The 12,720-nt window shown below is 33.2% G+C and overlaps 1 protein-coding gene across 1 annotated transcript in view; it reads right to left on the reverse strand.

Annotated features, from left to right (window-relative positions):
• Positions 1 to 527: 527 nt before the first annotated feature.
• The window catches only part of LOC144967294 (clathrin heavy chain 1-like), a 28,185-nt gene continuing 15,992 nt past the window's right edge, over positions 528 to 12,720 (reverse strand). Inside the window, exons 23-34 of the mRNA XM_078904354.1 lie at positions 12,472 to 12,655; positions 11,783 to 11,975; positions 11,285 to 11,442; positions 10,581 to 10,745; positions 10,074 to 10,230; positions 9,362 to 9,480; positions 8,540 to 8,689; positions 8,081 to 8,212; positions 7,186 to 7,467; positions 6,240 to 6,461; positions 5,759 to 5,834; positions 528 to 5,235 (exon numbers count right to left, since the gene is read on the reverse strand). Coding sequence (XP_078760480.1) covers positions 5,078 to 5,235; positions 5,759 to 5,834; positions 6,240 to 6,461; positions 7,186 to 7,467; positions 8,081 to 8,212; positions 8,540 to 8,689; positions 9,362 to 9,480; positions 10,074 to 10,230; positions 10,581 to 10,745; positions 11,285 to 11,442; positions 11,783 to 11,975; positions 12,472 to 12,655 — 1,996 coding nt within the window. The 3' untranslated portion in view covers positions 528 to 5,077. The remainder of the gene's footprint in view (positions 5,236 to 5,758; positions 5,835 to 6,239; positions 6,462 to 7,185; positions 7,468 to 8,080; positions 8,213 to 8,539; positions 8,690 to 9,361; positions 9,481 to 10,073; positions 10,231 to 10,580; positions 10,746 to 11,284; positions 11,443 to 11,782; positions 11,976 to 12,471; positions 12,656 to 12,720) is intronic.

The raw sequence follows: 12,720 nt of genomic DNA on the forward strand, positions 1-12,720 counted from the left end.
CATTATACATTAAAAATAACAAATTTAATAATACATAACAGAGAGATGATTTACAAGGAAAAAAAATTTCATCTCCCAAAACAATAACTATGCATTTGACTGTTTCCCTCCCAGCCAAGGACTCCAGCCAGGGTCGGGACAAAACCGAGCAATCTCATTCCAAGACAAAGACAGAAAAGCATGTTGATGGAAAACAGATATAAGGGGATAGAAGACACGGTAAGTACCTCCCTGCCCATTGTGGAGGTAGGGAACCCCACCCAGCATAACAAAGATGATTTACAAGGTAAAAAATATCACCTCCAAAAACTAACTATACATTGACTGTTTCCCTCCCAGCTAGGGTATCCGACCAGGGCCAGGACAAAACCAAGTAATTTCATTCCAAGACAAAGACAGAAAGCAAGTTGGAAAACAGATATAGGGGGATAGAAGACACAGTATGTACTATGCCCACTATGGGAGGTCGGAAACCCCACCCAGGGGAATCACCCATTGCCAAAGACAAATCAACAAACATCTGGGAATTACATTTGGTATATTTAATAATTCTGAACCACAGATAATGGTTTGATAATTAATAATAATAATAACAATAATTATAATAATAATAGGACAAATACACTTTTAATCTAGTCACTCTACACGAAATCATGACTCTGCAAATATTCAAATTACGTATACCATCAATATCATTATCATCATCGTCACCACTATCATCGTTAAAGCATACAGTGCACAATTTATTTGTTTACTTCTAAATGACAGAAAGCAATTGGGGATGGGGAGGGGGGACCATTCATTACTCCAGATTCAATGTTCATTAACGAAATTGGAGCGAGAATGATAAACAAAAATGTTTAGAAATGAAAAGATTGGTAACCAGCAATTATTGGCTTTTGAAATGCCAAGGAAAACAGGATGAGAAGGGGGTGTAATATATTCCATCAGTCCCTACATCCGTGGACTGCCCTGTTTTAACTGTTTTCTTTTTCGATGAATTAGAAGAATAAAAAGAGGAGTGGACTGAGGAAGGAGGTAAATTTTAGAAAAAAAAAAAAAATCAAATAAAAATTATGATACAATATGCATTTCTAAAACCTTAATCAACAAAGTTCACGTTCGTCCTAAAGCGCATAAATTTGGCTTATTGCTTAGTGAGGATAAGCGAAGTGAGCAAGGACTGAGTGGTCTAACAGAGCACAGGCCAGCAACCCAACAGTGCTTTCATTGAAGCACAAGCGATTTGACATTGCCTTAATGTAAAGCATAAGCTTAACAACTAAAAAGAGCTTTTTGTAGGCTACGGTTTTAAAGCAAGTTCTTAACGACAGCAAAGAATCAACATCATCACAGCTCTGTCGAAGAAGGACAACTTGAAATTGATTGACTATGAGTGTAGAGTAAAAGAAAATGAAAAAAATAAAATGGTCAATGACGTTTATTCAATGCAAGGGTCTCATCCTCTATTCAAATGGTAGGGAAAATACTTTAAAACGGGGTAAGGCGAAAAAAAAAAAAAAGAAGATATATTGCAATAAATTATTTATTATTCACATTGACAAGGTGGGGATGGTTGTGGGGGGAGGGGATGCATTCCGTTATTTGTTATAAAGAGTGAGTAAATAGTTATGTGAATTAAGAGTTGATTTAAAGATTGCTGTAATTACAACAGAAATTCTACTAGAGAAGTTGCAGCATATACAAGCAAAACAAAAAAAAAGCTGCCTTGCATATAAGAATCTGTAACAAAAAAAATTCTTTAAGCCATTACCCCAATAAAAACTTATCTGGACTGACAAAAAAACAAAAAACAACCTCTAATATTTCACAAAAGCTTTTCTGCTAATAATACACGTTATTAATGATATGGTTTCTATTCATGTTTGTTTTAGGACAAAAATTCCTGGCTAGACCCTTAGCAAAATCAATTGTCTCATTCCTGGACCCAGACATATAGTCACATGGAAAGAGACAACAGATTAAAGAAAATAGAAGTACAGAGAGGATAACACAGTTAAATGTGAGCACTGTGTACCAAGACTGGCTTTTGAACAAATAAAAAAGTCAACAAATTTAAAGGACGCTGTTCCCTAATTTTATCAAAGAAACTGCTCACTGAGTTTCCGATGTATGAAAACAGCAGAGAACAACACTCAATCTTGAGGAGTATTTTCTTTTTAATTCACAGAAGAAGATAAAGCGCATTATTGACTCACAATACATTTCAAAAACAAAAAACAAAAAATTGAGTACGATTCTGAAATGACAAAATATATTACCATAAAAGAAATAATGCGAAGGAATGTCTTGTCCACATATATTCACACACAAAAAAACATGCTACAACCGCAGCACTGATAAAACAGAAATTATCTTAATAGAAAAAAAGATATCAACTCCAAATGCACCATTCAAACCGGGAAATGATTCATAAATTTTCAACTCTCAACGTCCGATAGCATCAAAGTTGCAATGTTTTTGACTATCGACTGAACTCACTACATTCATTCCCATTTCATCCACGATGATGATAAGGTACAGTTCCATACACCAAATGAATATTGGGTGATTATGACGACAACATCAACATTTCAACTAGAGTTCTAAACACATAGAAGTAAAACAACAATTATATAATATTCAATACACCTTTGTCTACCCGGCATAATCAAGTCAAGAGAAGGAGTGACCAAAGTTTTTTTATTATTATTAATTCCCTTGCAATTGCATTAGAGATATACACAAATATAACTACACCAGTGATCTCTAACAACTGTTTTTTTTTTTAAACCAACCTATATCTTGTCTATTTAGTGTTTCACATAACATTTGTTAGAACAATCACTACATTCATGGAAATTGCAAAGGCAATGATGCAAGAATTAAACACACCAGTAAATCATTGAACATGAGTGACCCAGCACTGAATTTCAAACAAATACCTAAGATTGACTTTTTAGAAGGGGAAAACGCACATCTACTAAATATTAATATGACATCGGCAGATAATATTCGAGCTAACAAAAACAGATAATTAGACAAAAATATATCCACTCCTAATTTACCGGCATAATAAATACATCAGAAGGAACACATCACTAACGTAACCACAATACAAGATTTGACAATTTTCACATAATTAACTTAACTACTAGATAAATTCCAATGGACAATCCAATCCGTGTCAGAGCAAGAGTTAAAAAACCACACACACACACACACACACCACACATACACATTCAGACTAACACATGGTGATATTTATATATAATAAAATGAAATAAACAAGTGTAATGTAGTCTCCTTACATTTTAAAACTATCTATATAGCTCTTATGGGTGAAAATTTAAATACATGTAAGAAAAGGGTAAGAGGAGTGAGTGAATAGACTGTTTGTTGATAGTGAAATTCGACTAAAACAAAGAGAAAATATAATTTTTAAAAAGGAAATAAATAAAAAAAGACTAAACAAGTTTAAATCAATTCAAGTCTGTCAATGGATTGATTGCACACTAGTTATATCAAATAAGATTGGCTGTAGAGGAAAAAGGTTTGTGTATATATCAAGAATGGGCACCAGTCAAAACTTGAATGAAAATAAGGAAATTCAAATCATAACAAAACACACACAAAAAAAGCATTTGTTTATTTATTTATTTAAAGAAATCTATACAAATAAGATGATTTTGATATCACATCACCAATCGTCCCAGTCAATCTGTTCAATCTACAATTGTTTTAACACAAAAGTATGTTTTGATCTTTTCACAATAGTTTTCAATTACAATGGCATACACGTGGCTTTATGGTAACTCTAAGCATCAACCTTTCACTATTAAAAGGATTGCGTTACAACTATGGGAGGGGATGGGAACCAACTTTTAAATGTCATAAATGAAACTACAAAAAGAAAACAAATAAGAATATAAAAAAATAATAATTAAAAAAAAAAAAAGGTCAATGGCCACAGCCTTACGAAATTTTGCATTTAAAACAACAGATTAATTCATACAGTAAATCATACTTCATATAGAGAATAAAATAAGTTAAATAACACAAGGTTTTCATACCCGAAAATGTAATTATAATCATGGGATATGGGATCGATGAGAATATCTAAACTTACAATTCATAGATGACAATCTGGTTGGATTTTATGAAAATGCACCAGAAATGACACCATAAAAGAAACAACAAACAAACACAAAAAGACAACAGTTCTCTGAATAGCATGTTATGGAAATAAAAGGATTCTACAAAAGGATATAAATAAGCTGGGAAACCAATCCCAGAAATGTGACTTTCGCTTGTTTTTTATTTTATTATCTATAATTACAATTGCCATTCTTTTTTTCTTTTTCATTTTCTTTTTGTGTATTGATATCAGCCATCAAAGTCCCTTAGGAATGCATAGTCATTCTAACTCCATCAAGCTGATGAGACGTGAAGGAAATTTGAGGAGAGGGGGGAAAAAAACGATGCAATCTAGACTTAAAGATCAAGACGTTTATGTGATAATTGAACATAAGATCATCTGAACTTAGCCCATTTTTTTTATACACAGCAATTTATAATATAAGCCTTTCATTTATACAGGCATTATGTATGAATATATTTAAAATGATCACAAAAATGAGCATTAACACATGTGAAATTCATCTTTAAATATGAAAAATAAATACTTATATTAAAAAAAAAAAATTCTCAATAGAAATCACAACAATAGTCATTTGTAAATTGAAACAATCACCTATAAAAGAAAAATAACCACAAACAAAAAACTATAAACAATATTGACGGTACGTCATTTTCATGCATTTCGACAGAACCCTATACAAGTTTCAAGATAACAGCACAATTGTTCCCCATCATCATCTTCAACAACAACATTATCATCATCATCATCATTGTAATATTTGCATCAACCTTTCGCAACAATTATGTGTTCATCGGACAGACTTCCTTTTATCACAACACCAACCGATCAACCAAACCTTACTACCTAATCATTATAATTCACATTCTCTCTTTCTAACTATATTCAATACCCCAATCACAGGGTCTAATTGTTGATTTACATGGAGTAGCCGCCATAGCCCGGCATGGGACCTCCAGGCATGGGAGCACCACCTGGCATTGGAGCAGCTCCTGGCATTGGGGCATAACCAGGCACATATCCCGGTTGGGCAGGCATCTGCATAGGACCGGCAGTGATCATCAACTGGGGCTCAGCTGTCAAGGAACAGAAATATTATTTGAAATGACACACTAAATATAACAATAAATTACATTATAACCCACCTGCATATTACCAAAATGATCTGGTTCACATTCAAATGAGGAAAACCATCAGATCTTTTCTTTGTGGGTGGCCTGAGAGGACACTGAATTAATTTTAACAATACTGGCTCAAGTCCAAGAGGTAATTTTTGCAGACAAACACTATTGACAGTTTAGAGCACAAAATTCAAGCACTAATATATATCTTTTGTAGATGTTGTACATTTTAAGCTTCATTAAGTTCATATTAAATGTAGTCTGAAATTGATATGCCCACTTCTAAAGCACATAGAGAGGAAACCATTAACTTTGCAAAAAACTAATATATTCATAACAATCATTTGCTTTGTGTGAAACATTAAAAACTTTTCAAATAGGAAGTGTAAATTTCTAAAAATATACTTTTGTATAGCAAAGACAAACAAACAAACAAAAAACAAACCAGAAACAAAATTTCTGTACATAAACTACTTACTTAGAACGATGGGCCTTTCCTCTGCTTTTTGTTCTTCTTCACTCCTCACAGACTCTGACTGTTCAAGTTTATCAACCTATTGAAAAACGATAATGAGACTTATTATTCAAATGCAGTGCCAAAATAACTTTTCTTTCAGTTGTCGCATACTTGTGTATGCAATCCCCAAAACACTAGGAAAGATATAAGTATTTTAATGTCAACTGATATTGAAAGAATAATTTGAAATAAACCACTTATGGTACCGTTGAGCCTGTGAGAGAGAACTAAAAATAACTTTTTAAAAACAGCTTCAAAACAGAACAAAATACTAAACGAAGAATATTGCATTATTAACATTTAACTGTTTTTGTTATTGGCTGAAGAAGGGTATTGAACCTGAAACATTCGTTGTGTGGTATTTTGTACTTTTTTATGTTCAGTTTTGTACATTACAACCTACATATACTTGTTTTTCTTTTAAACCAAAACCACTTTTTACCTTGGAGGTGTATTCTCTCATGACTTGGATCATGTATGGCATGGCAAAGTCAATAATGTTGTGTCTCCAGGCCAACTCCAAAATCACATCCGGACGCAACAGGTCGTAGCATTGGAACAGGCAGGCAGCAAAACACTCGTGGTTACCATTGTCCAGGAACCAGGCAATTAGGTCTTCTGCTATTTCTGTTTGTCTGGATTCACCTGCATATGTCATGGCATCCTGGAAAAGAGGGGTGGATATTTAATTTCTAATAAGTGCATACATCCTTTCACTGTTGGACTTAAATACATTGTGTACTTATTTGAAGGTCTGATAATCCAGCTTTTTATGGGCCCAGTAGTGGAAAAAAATCGCAAACCAATGCAAAATATTGTCTACTCCATATTATTATTATTATTATTATTATTATTATTATTATTATTATTATTATTATTATTATCATTATTATTACTATCACCATTTTTTAAAGTAAAGAACAAAGTGAAACAGTAAAAATGGGCCAAATAAATATGTACTTATAAATTATGAGGCCAACCTACTCATGAAAGAAAATCAAACACCCTTATCATGTTTACTGAGTGGGTGATGAATTATTACCAGAGTGATACCAGGATGGGTAAGAAATGGGGAAAATATTCATTGCAGTGCAAATTCCCATGACAAAATAATGTGAAATTCCCTGGACTTCACACATTTCCCACCGGATTTAGATGCTTAAAAGATCATTAATACAAGTCAAGCAGTCAAAGTTGAAAATTTCAGGAGTAAAAGTTCATATTTTTTTATAAACAACTTTTCCTAACAGGAAGGCAGTTCGGTTTATGAAGATGTTTATATATATATATCTTTTTTTTTGTTCTACAGAAACAACAGGGTAGCTTTATTTTGAATTACAGCTGCTCCCGACAGTTATGCCTCCTTAATTAACTTCCCATCATTTTACCTTGAAGAGTTTGTCCTTCTTACACAAGTCCACGCTCTGCTTCCAACGGTTGTTGCCCTTGTACAGGTAGGCGGCTATTCGACGGAACTCAATCAGCTCATGTTTCTCCATGCGTTGGGCCAGGGCAATGTTATCAAAGTTATCATAGGCATCAATAGATGTCCTAAGGCCTTGGTAGTCTTCTTCCTCGATTAATAAGTTATTCAATGCCTCATTGATGGCCTTGTTGTTGTTCTTTTGCACTGACCTCAGGTAAGGCTTCACTAATGGGATTTGGTTCACCTTGAACAATTTAAAACAAAGATGTTACCAAAAAAAATTTTTTTAATTACCAAAAGAAGAGAAGGAGGGTGGAAGAGTTCTAACAAAAATAATATATTTTTCACTTTCATTATTGTAAAGAAAGGTCAGTCCTAAACAATCCTTTAGAAAAGTTCTAAATTTTTAAAATAGACTTGGTTACTTTTCTGCATGGAAGCATGGAAGATACTTTAAGTTATGAAACTCAATGAGTTTTTTATCAGGAAATGTTGGAACTAATCTTCTTCAAATCATGAATGTTGTTTTAAAATTTTTAAATTTTAAGTCAAATCTATTTTGTGTGTTTTGAGTTTGTTTTAAAAAAATTGTTTTCTTTCTTACCAGCCAAAAAGATAATACGTTCTTAGGCATTCTATCTAAAAAATGATAACCAGTCAACATTAATATCTGAATACTGGTTACAATAATTTGTTTCTTGCTTTGCCAAAACCAATGAGCATTTGCCTTTAATTAGAGAACTTTATGATAATTTCTTCAAAGTACAGAAAACTAATCAGTGCAAAATAACCAGTTAACAAAAGTAGAGTGGCTTATGAATAAGGGAACATGGACTGAATTTATCTACAATACTCACCTTGATAAAGAAGTTAACAGCTCTGGTATGATCTAGCCTTGGAGTGAGTACCATTAGTAAGTCATTGAGTAGCATGGGCTTGAAGTCCAGGTAGAACTGGATGGCTCTGTAGTACAACTCTATATTGGCAACCTATGGGAGAAAGCAAAAGAAGAAAACTGAACAAGATATTCTCTGTAAGGAATGAATACTCTAACTGATCACACATACAAAAAAACATTAAAAAATTAATAAATACATAAATAAATGAAATAAAACAAAACAAAACAATTCTTTTTTTAATTTAAAAAGTAATAAATGAAAAACATATTAAGCGATAAAAGAAAAAAAGAGCTCATTTTCTTTTTTTTAAAAATGATTTAAATGATGAGATTTACTAAAATAACAATTTTCTATTTTTCTTTATTATTTAATTTCCAGTGCACTTAAAATAGCACCATCTTATTTGTTTTTTTTTACCTTAGTGATGATGTCTTTGAACTGTGGCTCCCTCCAAGCCTCAGTGGGGTGAGCCATGATTGTGGTGATGGCGTTGTCAAACTCATCATATTTGTCATACAAGAAGACAAGCTCCGGCCACAAATGGGCCTGCTCTGCTGCACGCAAAACCTGGAAAACAAGATTGTTTAAAAATAAAAACAAAGCTCAAAATACACAGATAAATAGATAAATATAGATAAATACATCGATATAAATAAATAGCTTGATAGATAAAATAGAAAGATAATAATGTAGGTAGTTTTGGAGGTGGAATCGTCGATACAGTAAACATTTCATTATCATTATCATTTTTCTGACTGGTTATGTTGATATGAATGTAGGACTAAATAATGAGGTAAAATGCTTGCAGAACGAACCTCGAGAATTCCTATATGAATGTTCTGCCCATTAAGCTTTTTATATTTAAAAATTTGTAGACACGAGCCTCCTTGATTGAGAAGTTCTACATTCTGATGAAAGAAATCAGTCTCAAACTATTTCGATAATGTATGTCTGATATGACTTCAGCCAGTGCTTTAGCTAGACAAGGGCATAGTTTGGTGCAGAGTATTTTTTTTTTTATAAGAACAGGCTCCCCAAATACTATTTAACTATTCACTTAACCGTCTAGTACATTTCAAATGCAGGATTACAATTACTGAGTTTGTCATTAACAAATATGATCCGAGTGGTCAATTTTTGTTTTGTGAGTCGTAAATCAGTGGGGCAGGCTCCAAACAAAGCAATACACTTTTTTTTTAAAGGAACAAAACTCGAAGCCAAAAAAAAAAAGCTATCTACCTTTGGAATGTTAACTCTTGACCAGAACAGCTCCAGATGTTCCCTCATTTTCTCCGTCTTGAATTTGGAATACAAAATGGCTAACTCAGTAAACATACCCATGTGTGCACGTTCTAAGCCTGAAAACAAAGGAATAAGTAATATATAGAATTGGAGTGGTGGGGGAGAAAGTCATTTTCTATAAATTAGACTAAGTGGTCAACCACAAGAGGCGAAAAAGTGTCAATCAAAAAAACAAAAAAAAAGAGGAAGACTGAAAAAAAATAAAATGTGTACAATCCTAGCGTACAATATTATAGACTAAAAAAAGACATTGATCAGTTACTACAACTCAGTCAACTTAGATAAACTCCCGCAGACTAGAAAAAAAGGATATCTTATCCAATATCAAAGGGGAACAACCCTTCAAAAATTTGCTTAATCTAAGTGTTATCCCCATTTACATCCCCAGAACACGGCCCAGCTTCCTGCTGACTAAACTAAGATGTGACTTTTTTTCTACTATTATTTGTTGTTAAAGCGATTTTTCACAATGCAAAAGCATATGATGATATAAACACTTGGAAAGGCAGAGTGAGAATGAAAATTAAAGTGGGAGAGTTGAGACACTATCATCACTCGTCTTGACTAATTGAGAGTGAGTGCCATCTCATTCTGATTACTGATCTGAAATATTCTTCATATTATTCTTAAAACATTATCTTGAACTCACCTAAAGCTGCTTCCAACAATGAAATAAGTTCTTCAAAGTAGCCTCTATCCTGATAGTAGTTGATAAGTTCCTCCAGCTCATCAGCATGGACCACTATATGCAGACCACACATTTGAGCAAGACGGAATTCCTCATTATCAACACATGCAAAACAGACCTGAAAACAAATGTAGGAAAAATATAGTGAAACATCAATCTTAAATTCTTCAAAATTCAATCAAACGAGATGACTCAAAACCAAAATTTTCTTTTATTGTATTTATTGATTGGTGTTAATTGAAATATCTAATCAGCTATATAATTTTACTCTACATGCACATATTAACAGTTGTGACAGCCAAATGCAATTATGGACCAGTTTTAAAATTGTTGAAATGGACAATATTTTACATTGGTTTGAGAGTATTTCCATCACAACAATGAGACTATATGACAAGTTGGGCTATTAGACCTGCATAAACGTTACTTTTGCTCAACACAAATGAAGTAAAAACAATAGCCACTCACTTCTTTCCATGTCTTAGTACTGTTGGCTTTCCTGGCACTGTCAACAGCCCCTTGGTACTCGCCTAAGTGGACCAATGTGATAGCCAGTCTGGCGTAGTTAGACACATTGTTGTACAGGAGCTTTGCAGCTTCATACATTTTGTCATCGAAACAGCGGTCAGCAACCTGGACATGCAAAAAAAATGGTTAATGTGAACACAAAATATTGTATACAAATGAATTTTAAAATGCACGTGGTCTAGCAAAGGGAAGAAAAAGACGAAAAGCTTGTCAGTTTTAAAAATTAATCTATTAAAATCTTTAAAATTGTTTACATTATGTTGTAAATGTTTTAATGACTATGCCAAACCATTTTGCATTTTGTCCAAAAAAAGTTCAGCCTCTATGGGAATTTAGTGTGAAAGGAATTTTTTTGTTGTTGTTGTTGTTCAAATCTGTATCTCTATGGTATTGCGCTTCAATTGTGTAACTTTCTTTTTCAGAATCAAGAACTTAGATTAATAGTAGGGTCCATAGTACGATAATACTTTTCACATGTTTAGATCTATCTTTACTTAGTAAAACTGTGCTACCCTACATGCCAACAAGTATAATGAACAGTAAATAAGTAGTAAAACTGTGATTTGTAAAAAAATTTTCTGATATTTTGTTCAAGTTGGCAGATTCGCACTATGAAAAAAATTTTAAATAGAGAATTGAATTACTTGAGTAATATTAGCATGATTGGGTCCTGAAATAAATTCTTCCATGTCAGCCAGGCGGTTAGTCTTGGCATAGGCATACACCAGCTCTGTCTCAACAAACGTTTCCCTAGCCTTCTTGCGGGCCATTTGAAGAAACTTAACAAGGTCTTCCCAGTTGTCTGTGAAATATATAAATATAAATAGTAAGAATAACCTCATCAAAAACTTAATCTATCTACTCAAATAAAATGCCCCTTGACCAATTCAAAATGGAACGTTATTAAACGCAAAGCATCATGGTCAAAGTATATAAATCTGATCTGAAAATTACATTTGCAAAAATCGTTATCAACTACAAACCTAAGCCGATTGGCAAGTAATGAAACACGAATGGGAAAATGTTTTTAATATTTTTTTTTATAGTTTTGACGTTCATTATGGTATTCAATCATTCTTTAGTAATGATACAACAGATTAAGTAGGGGAAAAAAAACAAGGATTGGGTAAGAAAAGACTGACCACTCTTGCTGGCAACCGACACAACTTCCATGTACTGTGATGGATCATCAGCCTTGATGTAAGAGTCGATGGCTTCTTTCACCATGCCTTGGTTTAGCTGAGCTCTGGCCAACTGGCTCCATACTGCTGGATCATTGCATCGTTCGGCAAACTCGTATGCTCTGTCAAGGTTGTTCACATTGTCAATCAACACCTGGTAGATGAATTCAAGACAAGAGTATATTTACGGTGTCTGACATTAATCAAGATATTGCAAAAATAATTGATAACAATAAGGCGTGAGAAACAGAGAGCTCTTGCATTTTGACTGATGAAAATCATCAACAAATAAAATACATAAATTAAATATGAACATTTTCAAATTCATCATGCTTAATGTATTTCACAAAAATTCATTTATTCACCCTCTCTGAGTGTTCAAGAACTAACATTTAAATTTCTTTATGAAACAACTCACGTTTAATTTTTTGTGCTACCACTCTCCAAATATCTGTCACGGTATGGAGCCAAGATATTGTTCACACAAGAGACATATAATGTGCAAAGTGCCTTACACAAGTGTTTTGTCTATGGACTTAAGATAACCAGCATGATTAACACATGCTGGCGTGAAAAAAAAAATCCATAAAACTATTTGTTGTGATGAAGAATTCAGGCCTCTGAATTGTCCTTGTAATTAAACTGCATACCTGGATTGCAGAGGTGTTGACTTCGAACTTTTTAAAGATAGCAAAAGCTTCTTCATACAGTTCATTGGTGATGGCAATGTTTGCAATGTCTGGAGCGTCGTAATTGTCCAATCTGTTGATATACTCCATCACACGAGTACGGTCAGCTTTGATGGCAGTCAGAATCAAGAGATTCTGAAGATTCCTGTAACAACAGATAAATAATGAAGGAAAAGAATTAAAAAACAATAAAAAAAAAAAGAAGAAATT

Source organism: Berghia stephanieae, chromosome 3 (genome assembly GCF_034508935.2).
Source record: "Berghia stephanieae isolate SIO BIC M18660-M18661 chromosome 3, UCSD_Bste_1.3, whole genome shotgun sequence".
NCBI classification, from domain to species: Eukaryota; Metazoa; Mollusca; class Gastropoda; order Nudibranchia; family Aeolidiidae; genus Berghia; species Berghia stephanieae.